Source organism: Tachypleus tridentatus, chromosome 10 (assembly GCF_004210375.1).
Source record: "Tachypleus tridentatus isolate NWPU-2018 chromosome 10, ASM421037v1, whole genome shotgun sequence".
Lineage (NCBI taxonomy): Eukaryota > Metazoa > Arthropoda > Merostomata > Xiphosura > Limulidae > Tachypleus > Tachypleus tridentatus.
Window position 1 is genome coordinate 20,342,304 of NC_134834.1, and position 20,044 is coordinate 20,362,347.

Here is a 20,044-nt window from a genome sequence, read left to right on the forward strand (position 1 = left end):
TGTCGATTAACTAACAATGCTTATCTCAATTTTTAATCACAGTTACAACATACAACAGGGAGAAGCGAGTTTGATACAATATACGTGCCACATGAATGTAACATAATAAATCCAGTATCATTCCATTAATGATGTTACTTTCATCGGCATTGAAACAGGATTCAAAACTAAAGCAGGCAGAGAAATGAAAGAAGCTTATTGGATTGCTAAACACTGTTCAGCTTTATGGAATTAATCTCGATCGTGGAATCAGTGTTCTTTGTTCATCACTTTCATCTCTGTCAGAAAAATAATATTAATTCTTTGCTTATTTTATCCTGTAATGTGAAACCTGAATTTCCTAAAACTTACTATTTCTTTAAAATAATTTTTCCTACCTGTTTTTATAAATTAATTAGTATAACATCAATAATTCTCCAAGTGTCACCTTTATTTTACTAAAACACTTTAGTTTCAAATATACATATATTTAGCCATTTCTAACCTAAAATATCCCTAACACCTTTTTTATATACACTCTTGCTCGGCTACATTGTACCAGAAATTAAACACATCAGTACACAGAGATATAAAAATGTCATGGAAAACTGAATGACCTTTATATATGTATCACTCATTCACTTACACCACCTTTCCTGATTTGTCCCTGAAAAAGAAAGGTCTACCTTTCAAAAGCACTCGGGTTAAAGGGTTTTTATTCTTTCTAGTATCTACAAAAAATGTTAATACTTAAACAGTTCCATTGATAAAGCCTAAATTTCAGAAAATTTACAGCACTTTGATACATCATATATTTTTGTGAAATAAACATGCTGTAAACACATTTTTATTCCTCTAAAGTTCTATTGTATAAATGTACATCTACTTATTTCACTTTATATTCATTTACAGTACATACTAATAACATCACTAGACAAGCTGAGAAAAACAGCTTTTATTGCTTACTTAATGAAACAAATTCATAAAAGAACACATACACAAAAACACATCCAAATAAATTTGCTATGTTTTAAAATTTTCTTTGAAAATATTACTTAAGCACATCTCAAACATTAGTGACATTTGATTAAACAATTTTAAAGATATTCTCTCAAATGTGTGTTAAGAGAGGTACACAAGTGTATGACATAGAAGCACTTAAACGGAATATCTGAAACTTTAAAAGGTAAGTCTACAATTAGAAAAGAGTACAATATTTTAAGGTTTCCTTTGATAATTATGGGAAAAAAATCATTTTAACAAATTAGGCATACATGATAAAGAAGGAAATATTACAAACTTAGAAGCATCTATATTTCACCAGAAAGAACTTAATATTTAAAAAACTAATACAGGGTGTTTGGAAAGTCACTGTGCAGTTTTGTCTGTTAGTAAATATATAAGTGCACAGTGACTTTCCAAACACCCCGTACTTGAATCTACAAATGTTTTAATATCCTCTTGCAGTTTTTTTAATTTACATTCTACCTTCTCCACAAGTGTACAGACATAATACTGCACTAACAGATTAGGAAAAAGGACAGCACAAAAGCTGCTTAAAAATCGAAATAACAAATTGCCCTTAAGTGTTAACACAGTCATTAAACTTTCTTCTGATTTTCAGTGGTCTTAACTCTGCACTGCTAAATGCCATACGGCATGCTTATTTTTAATTACCATCTGATAAAACACAAGCTTGACAGTCATATTAGCTCGAGTTAAGAAAAATCTCTTGGATACTACTCATTATTTAATCCCCTTGTGCATACTGGAGTGTAGGAGACATTTTACTAGCATACTGGAGTGTAGGAGACATTTTACTATTAGTAATGAACAATCTTTTAAAGGAAGAAATTTATTATTTTTCTTCACTTGAACAATCAACCTTTCCCTTAAGGTTTCTTCCACTAAACCACAAACCAAAACTGGACAAACAACCTCTTGGCATGAATCCACAAATCTCTAACCAACTCATCACCAAAGCCAAGTACACTAAGAGAAAATTTAAAGAAGCTCTTATCATTGAACAACTACGAATACAGAGGGACAGAGTACACCACCTATAATTATCATCTTTTGATTCAGATTGAACTCTTCTTACTACAGAGAGCAGTTTATTGTTTCAACAATAAGCTTCATTAGTTAATTTATCAAACATACTACACATTTGATTGTAATTTACTATTCAAACCAACTAAAGCTATGTACTATCAGCACAAAAAAATAAAAAAATGAGTGTATACTTTTGTGTTTATATTTTGTTATTGAAATTTTTTTTTCACTTTAGCTTCTATACTTACTTAGTCCATGTGACCTGTTTAGTATGTCTTTAACCTGTTGACTGCCAAGTATTTCAGCTGCTACAATACGACTCTAATGTTTCTTCATTTTGTAACTTTTTCGTGACGCCATTTTGGATCGAAAGTGAAACAATTGTTAAGTAGGTCAAATGCGTGTATGGTGCTGACATCTAGCGTTGAAGTTAGGTATTATTGAGAACGAATTAACTCGTCCATGACACTGAACAGGTTAAAGCTAAATAAGACATCTCAACATTACTACTGCAACCAGATTAGTTAAAGTAGAATATTATGAAGGACCACATGATTGGAAACTTTAGTACATGTCATACCTTATATCAACATGTACATGCACACACATATATATAATTAATTGTAGTATAGTCTTTTTAAAACATTTATTTCTATCAGTTTTGTAGCTTACAAACTGAGCAATTTTCAGCAATATTTAAAAGACAAAGAGGAAATCTGTATGAATATCCTTTAAAACAAAGCCCACTAAAGGGCACTGGCCTATGTATTTACCATCCAAGAAACCCTGTGAAAATCGTGTTTATAATTATTTTATATTCAAACCTTCAAAACAATTAATAATTTTTTTACAGAACCTTTTTACTTTCTTTAATATAACTTTTACGTTGGTCTAACATGCACTATATTACTTTCCTTTTCAGAACCGTAATATTTACACATGCAGTTTCTAAATGCTAGTGTTTTTGGCATAGAAAACTGACATTATTGGAATTGTAATAAGATATAAATAATATCAAAAAATATGTTAAACTACATATCTCAAAATACCATTGAAATGCATCTACTTAAAGCCATGTACTATGAACCTTAAATTTATCCAATATTGTGAGCCAGAATTTACATAACAGTGCATACATAGTGAATGCATATCTAGGGTAATTAGATGTCCTACCACTCAGGAAACCTTGTCCAGTTTTATAATATTTACCATGTAACAAAAAACAACTCTAAAATGCACACAATTATGTGTCTCTTATAACATTATTCCTACTGGAGTTACATTTTCATAAATTCACTATCACTCTTTACTGGCTTATATTGTAGGGCATTTTGAGCTAAGTAACAGTTTACAGCATTCTGAAAAATTTCAAATCTGCTCAACGTCACTAAAAGAGGTTTCAAAAGTCTCTGGCTTCACAGTATCTTTTATTTAAATATTACCCACCCATCCTCCATAATATAGATTAGGTAAACACCCACATATAATACTAAAAATTATGTTTGCCATACCAGCAAAACAGAGAAACATGAATTATCCTACTTTCATGAATAAACATAAAATGTGGACATTATTTATTAGTCATTAGGGCCTTTTCTGAAGTTGTTAAATCACAAGAGTTTCAAGTATTTCCAATTTAATTTTTACACCTTAATGTTAAATTAGGGAAATGCACCTAAAATCATAATGCATTAATTAAAAATGTTCTTTTTTATACAACTTACTAACATTTTTAATGTATTTTTGTATGTTACACAGGAATACTGCTCCACAGTTCAGACTCAGGGGGTTATAATAACTCATAAACATATTACTTTCAAAGAGATTTTGTGACACAAACTAATACGCAAGAAAGCACTCTCTGAAACTCAACTATAGAAGATTGTGTTTTATAAAACAATCTTTCATGTCCCCGTTCACTACAGTTCACAAGTGCTGAAAATATTACACAGGCCTGCAAATATAAGCTTCATAAAAGTTGTTTTGATTTTAATAACATTTTCCATAATTCAGCTTCACGGATTTTGAAAACAATTGTTTTTTTCCTATTGTGTAATGATTTTTTTTTTTTACAAATTGTAAAGAAAAGAAACTTACTTTGATTAAGTTATTATTTCATTCACCACAATGAACATTAATTATAATGTTTGGGTTCTAGAGCGATTACTAAGACTCTCAGGTGGTGATTGGTCTAGAGAAATCTACAGCTAATGAATGTCAACACTTTAAACATAACTAAATGTGCCCCAATTTCAACGAAAATGATTCGATTATGTAAGAGTACATGACATTTTGTGAAAAGTCTGTACGTGAAGAAGCAAAATGGATCTTTCTGGATTCAGCACACAGGAATTACTGTAGAACACGTATATATTTCAGAACAATAAAACCACTGCAGGGTTGAATAAGTAATCAGTAGAAAGATTATGCAAAACCAAAACCAACTTTAGTGCAAATTTCAGTATCTAGACATCCTCTATTCACCAATACTCACATATATGTGCACATAACTAATAACAAACTTAAATATACATACAATTTAAAGACAACAGGGGATCTGCCAGTTCATCTAGACTGTCCTATCCACTAAGCCTTAAAATATAACACACAAAGTCAGCCCTTTGTTATTCAAGTATTTATCAAGCCTTCAATTAAAGTCCCTTATATTAACTGTATCCACTACAAATAAATGCAGACATATCCCAAGGGCTTAACAATCTGTCAGTATAATGTAGCTGCCTTGGTTGAAGATGACTCATACAATGCAGACATATCCCAAGGGCTTAACAATCTGTCAGTAAAATATAGCTGTCTTGGTTGAAGACGACTCATACAATGCAGACATATCCCAAGGGCTTAACAATCTGTCAGTAAAATATAGCTTCCTTGGTTGAAGACGACTCATACAATGCCTAAATTTATACTTTTATCTTCTATTTGCATCATTTTCATCATTATGTACGAGAAAAGATGATGCATAAACATTATTAGTTTCCTCAAAAATCCTGAACACCTCAAGAAAATCTCCTCTAGCTTTTCATACGTAAAGAGGAAACAATTTCTGAGACCTTAACCTGTCCTCATATAACAACCTTTCCATTCCATATTCCATCCCAGTTGTTCCCCTCTGAACTCTTTACAACCTGTCCTCGTATAACAACCTTTCCATTCCATATACCATCCTAGTAGTCTCCCTGTGAACTCTTTACAACTTTAACCTGTCCTCGTATTGCAACCTTTCCATCCCACATACCATCCTAGTAGTCTCCCTGTGAACTCTTTACAACTTTAACATGTCCTCGTATTGCAACCTTTCCATCCCACATACCATCCTAGTAGTCTCCCTCTGAACTCTTTACAACAAATTTAACATGTCCTCGTATTGCAACCTTTCCATCCCACATACCACCTTAGTAGTCCCCCTCTGAACTCTTTACAACAACTTTAACATGTCCTCTTATTGCAACCTTTCCATCCCACATACCACCTTAGTAGTCCCCCTCTGAACTCTTTACAACAACTTTAACCTGTCCTTATATGGCAACCTTTCCATCCCACATACCATCCTAGTAGTCTCCCTCTGAACCCTTTACAACAACTTTAACCTGTCCTCATATGGTAACCTTTCCATCCCACATACCATCCTAGTAGTCTCCCTCTGAACCCTTTACAACAACTTTAACCTGTCCTCATATGGTAACCTTTCCATCCCACATACCATCCTAGTAGTCCCCCTCTGAACCCTTTCCAACAACTTTAACCTGTTCTCATATGGCAACCTTTCCATCCCACATACCATCCTAGTAGTCCCCCTCTGAACCCTTTCCAACAACTTTAACCTGTCCTCATATGGCAACCTTTCCATCCCACATACCATCCTAGTAGTCCCCCTCTGAACTCTTTACAACAACTTTAACATGTCCTCGTATTGCAACCTTTCCATCCCACATACCACCCTAGTAGTCTCCCTCTGAACTCTTTACAACAACTTTAACCTGTCCTTATATGGCTAACCTTTCCATCCTACATACCATCCTAGTAGTCCCCTCTGAACTCTTTACAACAACTTTAACATGTCCTCAGATGTTGCGGCCTTTTCCATCCTACATACCACCCTAGTAGTCCCCCTCTGAACTCTTTACAACAACTTTAACCTGTCCTAATATGGCAACCTTTCCATCCCACATACCATCCTAGTAGTCCACATCTGAACTCTTTACAACAACTTTAACATGTCCTCATATTGCAACCTTTCCATCCCACATACCACCCTAGTAGTCTCCCTCTGAACTCTTTACAACAACTTTAACCTGTCCTTATATGGCAACCTTTCCATCCCACATACCATCCTAGTAGTCCCATCTGAACTCTTTACAACAACTTTAACATGTCTCAGATATAACCTTTTCCATCCTCCATACCATCCTAGTAGTCCACATCTGAACTCTTTACAACAACTTTAACCTGTCCTTATATGGCAACCTTTCCATCCCACATACCATCCTAGTAGTCTCCCTCTGAACTCTTTACAACAACCTGTCCTCATATGGTAACCTTTCCATCCCACATACCATCCTAGTAGTCCCCCTCTGAACTCTTTACAACAACTTTAACCTGTCCTCATATGGCAACCTTTCCATCCCACATACCATCCTAGTAGTCCCCCTCTGAACCCTTTCCAACAACTTTAACCTGTCCTCATATGGCAACCTTTCCATCCCACATACCATCCTAGTAGTCCCCCTCTGAACCCTTTCCAACAACTTTAACCTGTCCTCATATGGCAACCTTTCCATCCCACATACCATCCTAGTAGTCCCCCTCTGAACTCTTTACAACAACTTTAACATGTCCTCAGATTGTAACCTTTTCCATCCCACATACCACCCTAGTAGTCTCCTCTGAACTCTTTTGCAACAACTTTAACCTGTCCTTATATGGCAACCTTTCCATCCCACATACCATCCTAGTAGTCCCCCTCTGAACTCTTTACAACAACTTTAACATGTCCTCAGATGTTGCGGCCTTTCCATCCTACATACCACCCTAGTAGTCCCCTCTGAACTCTTTACAACAACTTTAACCTGTCCTATATGGTAACCTTTCCATCCTACATACCATCCTAGTAGTCCACATCTGAACTCTTTACAACAACTTTAACATGTCCTCATGATGCGGCCTTTCCATCCCACATACCATCCTAGTAGTCCACATCTGAACTCTTTACAACAACTTTAACCTGTCCTTATATGGCAACCTTTCCATCCCACATACCATCCTAGTAGTCCACATCTGAACTCTTTACAACAACTTTAACCTGTCCTTATATGGCAACCTTTCCATCCCACATACCATCCTAGTAGTCCACATCTGAACTCTTTACAACAACTTTAACATGTCCTCATATTGCAACCTTTCCATCCCACATACCATCCTAGTAGTCCACATCTGAACTCTTTACAACAACTTTAACCTGTCCTATATGGTAAATTTTCCATCCCACATACCATCCTAGTTGTCTCCCTCTGAACTCTTTACAACAACCTGTCCTCATATGGTAACCTTTCCATCCCACATACCATCCTAGTAGTCCCCCTCTGAACCCTTTCCAACAACTTTAACCTGTCCTCATATGGCAACCTTTCCATCCCACATACCATCCTAGTAGTCCCCCTCTGAACTCTTTACAACAACTTTAACATGTCCTCGGATTGCAACCTTTTCCATCCTACATACCACCCTAGTAGTCTCTCTGAACTCTTTACAACAACTTTAACCTGTCCTATATGGTAACCTTTCCATCCCACATACCATCCTAGTAGTCCCCCTCTGAACTCTTTACAACAACTTTAACATGTCTCGATGTGTAACCTTTTCCATCCTACATACCATCCTAGTAGTCCCCTCTGAACTCTTTTACAACAACTTTAACCTGTCCTCATATGGCAACCTTTCCATCCCACATACCATCCTAGTAGTCCACATCTGAACTCTTTACAACAACTTTAACATGTCCTCGTATTGCAACCTTTCCATCCCACATACCATCCTAATAGTCTACATCTGAACCCTTTCCAACAACTTTAACCTGTCCTCATATGGCAACCTTTCCATCCCACATACCATCCTAGTAGTCCACATCTGAACTCTTTACAACAACTTTAACATGTCCTCGTATTGCAACCTTTCCATCCCACATACCATCCTAGTAGTCCACATCTGAACTCTTTACAACAACTTTAACCTGTCCTTATATGGCAACCTTTCCATCCCACATACCATCCTAGTAGTCCACATCTGAACTCTTTACAACAACTTTAACATGTCCTCATATTGCAACCTTTCCATCCCACATACCATCCTAGTAGTCCACATCTGAACTCTTTACAACAACTTTAACCTGTCCTTATATGGCAACCTTTCCATCCCACATACCATCCTAGTTGTCTCCCTCTGAACTCTTTACAACAACCTGTCCTCATATGGTAACCTTTCCATCCTACATACCATCTTAGTAGTCCCCCTCTGAACTCTTTACAACAACTTTAATCTGTCCTCATATGGCAACCTTTCCATCCCACATACCATCCTAGTAGTCTCCCTCTGAACTCTTTACAACAACCTGTCCTCATATGGTAACCTTTCCATCCCACATACCATCCTAGTAGTCCCCCTCTGAACTCTTTACAACAACTTTAACCTGTCCTCATATGGCAACCTTTCCATCCCACATACCATCCTAGTAGTCCCCCTCTGAACCCTTTCCAACAACTTTAACCTGTCCTCATATGGCAACCTTTCCATCCCACATACCATCCTAGTAGTCCCCCTCTGAACTCTTTACAACAACTTTAACATGTCCTCAGATTTGCAACCTTTCCATCCCACATACCACCCTAGTAGTCTCCCTCTGAACTCTTTACAACAACCTGTCCTCATATGGTAACCTTTCCATCCCACATACCATCCTAGTAGTCCCCCTCTGAACTCTTTACAACAACTTTAACCTGTCCTCATATGGCAACCTTTCCATCCCACATACCATCCTAGTAGTCTCCCTCTGAACTCTTTACAACAACCTGTCCTCATATGGTAACCTTTCCATCCCACATACCATCCTAGTAGTCCCCCTCTGAACTCTTTACAACAACTTTAACCTGTCCTCATATGGCAACCTTTCCATCCCACATACCATCCTAGTAGTCCCCCTCTGAACTCTTTACAACTTTAACATGTCCTCGTATTGCAACCTTTCCATCCCACATACCACCCTAGTAGTCTCCCTCTGAACTCTTTACAACAACCTGTCCTCATATGGTAACCTTTCCATCCCACATACCACCCTAGTTGTCCCCCTCTGAACCCTTTACAACAACTTAATGCCCTTCCAAAGGTAGGGAGCCCAAAACTGAAAATAATGCTAGTGTTGCTTAACCTGTATTATAGAATTATAACCTGTTTAGATTTGTATGCAATATTTCTGTAGATACAACCTAAAATCCAATTTGCCCTACCACTAGCAACAACACGTTACTTGAATGGCTTATGACATCACTTTGAACACTGAGGTCCTTTCCTTCCATGACACTATTATGGTTATTCCCATCAAAATTATAGTCATAATTCAAACTGTGATACCGCTCATGCACTTAGTTGAAGATGACTCGTACAATGCCAAAATTTATACTTTTGTCTTCTATTTCTATCGTTTTCATCAGTATGAGAACTATTAGTTCTCTCAAATATCCTAAACACTTCAAGAAAATCTCCTCTAACTCTTCATACCTGAAGAGGAAACAATTTCAGAAATCTTAATCTATCTTTGTACGAGGACCTTACACCTTGCATTTATCAAAATTAAAAGTCACATGCCATTTAAATGCTCAACTTACCAAATAATCCACACCCTTTTATAAATCAACAGCATCCTTCTCACAGCATTTAACACCCAAAACCTTATCATCACCTGCAAATTTAAATAGCTTATTGGCCACAGTGGCATAGCTAGGGTTTTCAGCACCCGGGGACCAAGTCAGTTTTCATACCCCCTTGTGACAAATTAACCAAATTTCAATCTTCTGACATCTGCTCACTATTAAAAGGGCTTCCAAACAACAGTATCAAGCAGCTCACATATCCAATCCTTAACCACCTTTAAAATTTTGGGTAAACATTATCCAGGAGTATCATAATCTTTTAAACTTCCAAACTGTTTCTCAACGTAATCGTCTTGTTTTCTCCAACAGGAAGAGAATCGTTACTTTTCTTTCTTGAAGTGTTAAGACATCTAATGAAAAGTGTTATTTAAAATATCTGATGTTGTGCACATACATGTATATATACTAATTTCAGACTTAACAGTGCCTTCTACTGTACCCAAGCTAAACACAAAAGCCCTAGGCCAAAGATTAAGGTTCAACTACTCAATCGATGAGATCTGTAATACCTTTAAACATCTTGACGCACTATACTTTCCTAATCAATATAATTCAGGAAGGTTAGTAGATAAATGTGATTTTGAGCATACTCATCTGAAACTCCACATCCCATTAGATATTTAAAAGAACCAAAAAAACAGAAAACACAAACTTAATAAAACATCTTTTTTTGTTGTGATCATATTTTATTCAGAAATTATCATTTTCACTGTAAAATTAGTGATTTTTTCTTCTAAAGGTTATGTAATAATGAAGAATCTTTAGAAACATAAAAATGTCATTTTAAACTAAGTGGAAAATATATGCTAATATTGCTAAAACACGATAAGATTTTTATTTTATTTCGTTACATATTCAAGTTAGTCTTCAAATGGTCACAAGTCACTGTTTATAATCAACAAAATGATTGAGTGTTGATATTTTTACTTCATGTACAACATGTGAAACAATACAATTTCCTACACTGTGTAAAACGTTATCAATATTAGCACATTTTAGAATTTTACCATTTAAAAAACAAGAACAAAATAAGTTCAGTAGCAGTATCAGGCTGTGCATTTTTATCAATGTATTTATTAAACAGGCAGCATGTGATACGCTTTAAATATACAAGATTATAAACATGTATTTATAATTTTCGTTTACTAATGCACTGGAAAAAATAAAAAATTAACAAATGCATGCTACGTAAAGTAAGTCAGTGTAACAAGTTTTACAACTTGAACGTTGACTACTCCAGCAATAGCTGTTAAATAACCTAATGTAATACACAAACATTTAAGTATACATTTTACTAATACTAAATTCTTTACATGAAAAAAAACTTTTCATAACACATGAAGATTTAGGTTATGTTTTAGCTTTGCTAAATGAAAGAATGGATCCAAATAAAGTGTGTTGCACAACAGGGAATTTTCCAAGAACTTCAGCCTTATACATTTTCAACAATCCACCATTCACTTTAGTCCAGCTAGGAACACCACTGATGTTCCAAAGTTGATTTGAATGTTCAGCAAAAGGGCCTGACTTCACTTTATAAATGAACTGTATGCAACTCATAAACATATAATCTTTGGCATAAATCTCAACGGTTTCTTCATTAGTAAATGACTTAGGTTCCAATCGAGGATGTCCAACAAGCTGAGAACTCCCCCAAATAAATGGAATGAACTGATAGTCATCCAGACTCCACACTCCGTGGCTTCCCGCTGGTTCCATTCGATAGGTAAGCTGTAGCTTTCTAACCATCTTCATATAACAATCAAATATTCTGTTAACAACAGCTTCGGAATCATCCTTTGTCATTACTCCAATTTTAAACAAGCAACAAAGAAACATAGCAAAAGCCATTTCATGACCAGTACCATAATCGATTCTGGTGGGATTTCCAAAACTGTCTATTAGGTATGGGCCAAGTTCAATAATAGCAGCATAGGCATGCTCAGGAATCGCGATTTTAAGCAGAATTTCAGCCTCATCCACTAGTTTTTGGTGCCACTGGCGAAAAGCTTTGTTTCCAAATCTTTGTGGCTGATCAATGGGAGGAATTTCATCTATCCATCCATCTAATGTATTAAGAACATCAATCAAAGCAGAAGTAACAGGAGACACAAAGCATTTATCTGTAAGTTTTTTCCCTCTGACAGCTTCATTCATAGCAATAATAAACCCTATGTATTCTTTGTATGCTTCAGACTGATTCCATGTCTGCATGAATTCAAATGAAGTAATTTCTTTCTTTGGCTTGACAAATACTTTGGGACTACAAAATTCTTCCTCAATGTGAACGTTGCATTCTGACGCCATGTTCACAAGTTTTTGCGAGTATTTTATGAACTTTTCTTCTAAGAAGTAAAATATCCAAATTATGACGCCAAGAAAGGCTAGAAAAACGAACAAAGTATTAAATAGTGTAACACTAACAAATCTCAGTGTCTCTCGTTAATGTCATTAACGAGCATATGTACATGAAACTGATCAACGTAAATGAGTTTAAATAATTTGTACAAGACACAGAATTCGGCTTTTGGGATCTGTGAAAATTATACTTTACAAAATACTAACGTAAGTAACAGAAATACTATCTTAATATCTACCGAGTTTCGCAGTTACGACATACAACTATATTACTCAACTGTAAGTAATTTAATTTATGTAACTTACTCTAATCGGAAGTTATTATTAGTTACAAAGGTTAAGGAAATGTTTTAAAATATTTCTTGAATCATATACATTTACAAAATATGATATTTTAAGTTAAATATATCATAAATTAACATACATATCCTAAATTCTGAAAGATGATTGTTGTCGATACAAATTGCCTAAACCGTATCATGTATATGACTGCAGCGTCATCTAGCCTTATGAATATATAGATTGAAGTGAGAAAATCCAATAAAATTAGTGGCTCAGCGATAGATAATAAAACTGATACATTTAAAAACCTGATTTAGTATTAACAGTGGATCATGGAGCAGATAGCCCTTTAAGTAGTTTTGTGCTTAACTACAAACAAAGATAAAAAAATAAAAAATTTCAATAAAAGACTATTTTTATTTGTGGTTAGGCGCAAAGCTACATGATGGGCTTATAAATGTAATGTACTCACAGTGGTGGATATACAAGACCGTTCAGTATGATAGTTATAATTTAGTTTATTTAGCGATTCAGTATTTAATGATTAGTTAGTTTTGTAACAAATGTTAAAATTGAATTAATTTAAAAGCGATATTTATGACAAGCTCCGTAATGTGACATAGTATGAGTCCTATGTTATACATGTAGTTTAATTGTTGCACAATGCTTTTGTAATATTGTTGACGTAAGTTTCTAAGCTTCCTTGTTGTGTGTAATAGTGTTGTCGCTAGAGGGCTAGAAAGTTCCAGGTCTTAGTCGGAATATTTATAAATAAACGTCAAACAACAACAATAATAATATTAATAAAGTGAGAAGCTATCAGACAGACTAAGCTTCGGTGATTGGCAGTTTAGCCATGACGGGAGATTTTCAAAGAAGTTAGTAAAAAGGTAAGTTTTTGAAAGTGAAGTTAGACTGCGGTTGTTAGTTTAGTGTGTGTTTTCTTACAGCAAAGCCACATCGGCTATCTGCTGAGTCCACCGAGGGGAATCGAACCTCTGACTTTAGCGTTTTAAGTCCGTAGACTTACTGCTGTACCAGCGGGGGCTTGTTAGTTTAGTCATAACGGGTGGCATTTCTAAAGTGAGATTCTTAGTTTAACAGAAATAAAGAGAATTTATCTTGTCAAAGGGTGTTCTAAAATAAATGGACCCCAATGTGCAGACTTTCACCAAAATGAAACAAATATTTAAAGTTCTGGATACAACTGTGGTAACCCACGAGATAATATACTAGGTGTGATAAAAAAAGATCTAAGACGTTGCTTTTAATTTCGAAGAATAATGTACATACATCAGTATTACATGCTGTCCCAGCTGATACACACTTGTTCCAATGTTCCTGCCATTTTTGGAAGCAATGATGGAAGTTTTCAGCTGTTATGTGACTAAATTCTGCTTTCACATTATTATGGATGGAATGTCATCAAATCTCTTTCCTTTCAACTTAATTTTGAATTTTGGGAACAGAAAAAAATCACACGGAGCAAGATCGGGAGAATACGGGGTGTATGATATCACAGGAATGTTTTTTTTTGTCAAAAAGTTTTGAATAGACACAGCAGTATGTGTGAAGGTGCTTTATCATGATAAAAATGCATGCAGAGTTTTAAAGTTAAAATAGACTGACACGATCTAGATGAAACGTTTAGTTCATCAGTAGTTTCGTAGATAGTTAATTGTTAACCACTTCGATTTTTTTTTTCACCTTAGCGATCGTTTCATCAGCGGACGACGTTGACGGTCCCCCAGATGACGGTCGCCCAGAACGTGGGTCATCTTTGACCGATTTTTGGCCATCTTGGAAGCGTTTTATCCACTGATAAACGACATCTTTACTTAAGCAGTCATCACTAAAGGCAGTTCTTAACACTTCGAGGATTTGGGTTCCTCCTTCACAATTTTTCACACAAAACATGACGTAAACACCTTGTTCTTCATTTCTGTCCATTTTAATTACAGGGACGTACCACAGGGACAATATACATCTGTCTCTGAACACGTTTTTCGCAAAACGGGTATAAGGTCTGGAGAAACGACTTTTGATCAGACCTCGCAAATGAATTTATTGCAGGTTGTGATAAAAGAGAAGAAAACAAGTAATTCGTCTCGTTAGTTGGACTTTAAAGTAGATAAATAATTGTAGTAATACATGAACTATATACAATTGTAGTAATACATGAACTAACACAAGGGATCTTATTACTAATTATATTGTGATAATAGAGTAAAAACGAATTTATTGCCAACAATTCATAGACACATATGTAAAAGCATTCCGTCCATATCCAAACTTAGTTATTAGTATTATAAGCCTTCAGCATGGCCAGGTGGTTAAGACGCTCGACTCGTAATCTGAGGTTCGAATCTCCATCACACTAAACATGTTCGCCCTTTTCAGCCGTGGGGGCGTTATAATGTGACGATTAATCCCACCATTCATTGGTAAAAGAGTAGCCCAAGAGCTGCTGATGAGTGGTGATGACTAGCTGCCTTCCCTTTAGTAGTACACTGCTAAATTAGAGACGGCTAGCGCAGATAGCCCTCGTGTAGCTTTGCTCGAAATTCAAAACAAACCAAACTTTCTTTTTGACCAAGTTTGGCTTAATTAACTACTCCTTACGAGTTCTTTGTGCTGCCTGTTATTGCTACGCCATTTACCACCAGTTGTTTCCTTCATTTGTACCGAAAATACCACGGAGTACAGTATCACAAATGTTTCAAATCGTTTCCATACCCAGCGAAGGATAAATTGAAATGCAGTCCTTAACGCGTAAAGAATAACAGATTAAGGATTAGGAGACAGAATAAGCTGTGGTCTTCAGGTACATCGATGACAGGTTTCATAAATGTTGTTACAGTTAATAAAATGATTACAGACAGGAAAGAAAATCAAAAGACACGTTTGAACAAATGAATAACATTTTTATTTGCATTACAAAGCTCAATTCATTGGCATGGTTCATAATTATTTTGTGTGACTTCTCACCAGATGCCGCTTTGGAGAGCAGGATGGTTCAGAAACAGAATTCAGAATCATGGGGATATATTATTTTTTTGAACTAATTTAAGCCAACTAGTTTACAAGAGAGCTCCTAACATTAACGTTTTCGTAGCCAATCAGTTCAAAAACCCAGTTCGTCTTTTGCCACAAATTAAATATAATCCAAATAAATAATATATATATTTTTTAATTTCGTGCAAAGCTACTCGAGGACTATCTGCGCTAGCCATCCCTAATTTAGCAGAGTAAGACTAGAAGAAAGGCAGCTAGTCATCATCACCCACCGCCAACTCTTGGGTTACTCTTTTACCAACGAATAGTGGGATTGATCGTCACATTATAATGCCCCCACGGCTGGGAGGGCGAGCATGTCTGGTGCGACCGGGATTCAAACCCCCGACCGTCGGATTACAAGTCAAACGCCTAAACACGCTTGGCCATGCTGGGTCCCAAATAAATAAACAATATTACTTTTGATTTCACAAGCATATACAGATCCAGTTAAAAATAAATACAAATTTAAGAAAATTGTTTTCAGGAGAAGCAATAGAATCCATAAAAGTTAATCCGGAGCCCAATAATTTTCACAGCCCTAAAGTGAGCCTTGGATCCTAGCCGTAATTGGTGCTCTTGTGTGGAGCATTCTTTCATTTCGCTATGTCAAATAAATATTGCCCTTCTCCTTTTAACTTATCTCCAACATCTCTGCACGAGTTATAATATCTTACTAAGTGCTCTCTATTTGTCAGATATGTTTAGATTTCTTTATGGAAATATACATAGTTTTACTTGGAGGAAGTTTATGAAATGATTGTTGGTTCAATCTTGGATTGATAAAATTCTGGTTTGTCCAAATGTATTGCCTTTTCATATATTTTGTTTTCCCCAGGCAGATCTTGTTCTATTGAGAGTTGGTTATTCAATTTAACAGTTTTGTGATCATTGATTCTGGCACTTCAATAATCTTTTGTTAAATGATTTCGTTTGTGTTGGAACTATTATTATTTTAATAAAAATTGGTCAAATAAATGCTTTGATTGTGGTAAAAATGGCTACTTGTTCTTGTTACTTAAACAATGTGAGTTTAGGGATAACTTCATCAGGTGAATCTGACATTCTGGAGTTCCTGGTATTGTAAAATACAATGGATATTTTACCAACTCTATAATTATTTCTAGAGACTCACGAGGTTGTCCTCTGGTGGCTTTTTTGTACATTATTTGTTTGGAACCTTTCCATAATATGATTATTCAGCATAATGGTATTTCTGGTTTTCCATTTTCATCTGGTTCCAGCCTGGTGTATCAACGCTGTAGTTGCAGTTACACAAATTTGTGAACTTAATGATAGAGCGTCAGGTATGCTGGTTAATTATGATAAGAATAAGGGACTGTGGCTACAGGTTCGGGTCTCTCAAGGAGTAAAGATAACAGTATTTTCCAACCCTTGGTATCCAGTTTCATTCTTGAGTATTTTCCAACCCTTGGTATCCAGTTTCATTCTTGATAGTATGTGATGTATCGTATAAATTGGTACGATATTTGTCAATGAGTCACTCACATTTTAACATCCTGGCGACAAAGAGATTTATATTTGAAGGATAGGGTGCTGATGGCTAATGACCTCTATATTATGGTATCCTCTTCACATTCTGCATATGGAAGAGTCTACTCTTGGTTTATTACAGAGAGATTTTTTGGAAGTTTCTTTGTGATGGTGGTATTCATAGTGTTCGTTACGAGATGATGGTTAAATCAGTTTGTGAGGGTAGGCTCCATTTTGTATATATTAGGCTTCGGAAATATGTTTATAGACTGAAACTGCTTCAAAACTGTTTCTCAGAATAATGTCATGTGGTACAATGGTCGTAGTTGGACTTTTATTTTGGACTGTATGGTCACATGCAGCTTAGGGTTAAAGTTTTATCTCATCAAGAAGTCATACGTTTCACGATACTATTACCTCCATATGTTGCTGAAATCTTTAAAGGATGGGAACTTTGTTTGGGTGGGCTTCATCACCTAACAACTGATAGCTTTTTGATATTTTGGAACATTTGATATTAAGAAACCTTTGTTTCTTAACCCTAATCTTGTAGACGGACGTTATATTTTTTCTGAATTTGTTTCTTCGGAAGTCACCGACTGCAAAATTCACAGTATGAAGATATACCCCGTTTTCTCCGGAAATCGTCTGTTATTGACTTGGCTTTCTCTAACAGTTAATAGTGCGCTGCCTGTGGAGCTTGTTACTAAACGTTTCTATGAATTTTACCGGGCGTTGCTCTCAAGTTGGATATCTTTACTTACGTTTGATTGGTGTGCGCGTTCTCCTATGTGTGTTTTGTATTTTAAACAATAATGGTTTGGATTTTACGATATTTCACAATCTCTTTGAGAAGGACATTTTTATGGGTTGCAGAATAAGTTTCATCCACACGAACCACATCAGTTTTGGAGAGACATTGTATCTGATATCGACTGGCCGTCTCTTTGGAAGGGGTATTTTGATCCTTTTGTCGGTTATCAATACTATAATTTAGACTAACTTCTTTGGTACCATACGGTAACTACAAATGTTCAATTAGTTCACGTGTTTGGACATCATTTTTAGGGTTATGTTCCTTCTGTAGCCCTACTCGAGAAACTATAGTTTTTTTTTCAGCGTTCAAATGTACAGGATATGTGGGCTTATTGTTTAGTTTGTTGGAGGTAGTTTTAGGTCATATTTTATTGGATCAAAAGAAACGATTGGTGGCGTTGATTGGATATTGACCTAGCTTAAGTTCACATCATCACTAGTTGTTTCGCTTCTGTACGTATTTGGCAAAAGTTGTGATATATTCTACAGGTGTCAAGGTTTTAACACGTGGTATTTGTACATATTTTGTAAATGTATTTAAAGCTCGACTGTCACATTATAACGCACCTACGGCTGAAAGGGCGAGCATGTTTGGTGCGACGGGGATTCGAACCCGCGACCCTCAGATTACGAGTCGAACGCCTTAACCCATCTGGCCATTTCAAGTTTATATCCAGTGTTTGTGCGTTCCTCAAGTAAGATATATTAGTTCTTTAACGTTACATTTATAAGTCCCCCGATAGTATAGCGGTAAGTCGACGGAGTTATAACGCTAAAATCAGGGGGTTCGATTCCCTTTAGTGGATTCCGTAGATATCCCGATGTGGCTTTGTTATTAAAAAACCAACAACACACGCATACATTTATAAACAGTACTGACTAGATTGTTTAATATTGTTATCCCATAGATTAATAACTGGCCGAGTCTCTTAAGATATTATTAGGATTATGGCCGATAATTTCGCTGACAGGGAGAATAACAAAGAGATAAAACATTTATCACCATAGATATCAAGAACAATTCACTTTATTAACTTTTTTTTCTGGGTTGATTTTTAGTCCAAGTTTAACTACTTAGTTTTGATCAGAAGTTTATATTAATTCTTGTTTGTTTTCGTTTCTATAAACTTTCTTGCTATGTGCATTCTTTGCTTTAGGGGAAAACAGATAAATCCTTCGAAAACGTTAGAGTTTTTCAGATAAGGTACTCCCCCCATATACTACTGTTAACACGTGTAAATAGGACATTCCTTACATTTGTAAAATATATTAATAAAAGTAGAAGTGCCCTTGTTCATTAAAAGAAATAAAAATTAATACTTAAAAGTTTTATTTTTGATAATTTCTTAAGCCTATTTGTGTCAAGTTAGTGATCTGTAAATGAACAAATTGTTTAATATACAAATAATAAAATATTCTTCATCCAAGTGCGTCCTACAACAAATAACTGTTTTTTAAATCTTTACGACAACAAATATACTGACTTCTCATCTGTAATTTTAACAAAAAGATCAGTGTAAAAAATGACCCGTTGTTTTGAATTAAGCACAAAGCTACACAATGGGCTATCTGTGCTCTGCCCACCACGGGTATCGAAACCCGAATTTTAGCGTTGTAAGTCCACAGACACACCGCTGAGCCACTGGGGGACAGCGTTTGCTTGAAAATGTATATTTATCCAGCCCGTAATCGTTTTAGTTATAATGTTATAAATTGCATATGATTTATCATATGACAGCATCAGAACTCTTATCTTATGCACGTTATATCTAGAGGCTAAATATATATAATAACCACAAAATGTATCCGAATTATTTGTGATTGTTATATCTGTTTGAGCTTCCGTAGTACACTAGTGTTAAATGTCCAACACAGCAATGCTTACTTTGTTATCATGAACTTATCAGTTTGTCAAGCCCCTGCTTGTTTAATTAATGCGCTAATTTAGTCACAATATTTGTTTTGAGTCATATGCTTGTCATTTATTAACTATTTTAATCAGATCTCTTTTTAAGTTAAAGTTTAGTAATAACGGCTATTAAACATTAACCACGCAGTTCTAGGTCACGTCG

The 20,044-nt window shown here is 35.5% G+C and overlaps 1 protein-coding gene across 1 annotated transcript; it reads right to left on the minus strand.

The window, feature by feature from the left end:
* Nucleotides 1-10,633: 10,633 nt before the first annotated feature.
* Ptpa (Phosphotyrosyl phosphatase activator) lies at nucleotides 10,634-12,886 on the minus strand. The gene is made up of 2 exons (XM_076460236.1): nucleotides 12,751-12,886; nucleotides 10,634-12,352 (listed from the first exon to the last, which is right to left on the minus strand). The coding sequence occupies exon 2, from the start codon at nucleotides 12,273-12,275 to the stop codon at nucleotides 11,319-11,321; it is 957 nt and encodes a 318-aa protein (XP_076316351.1). The 5' UTR covers nucleotides 12,276-12,352; nucleotides 12,751-12,886; the 3' UTR covers nucleotides 10,634-11,318.
* Nucleotides 12,887-20,044: the final 7,158 nt, after the last annotated feature.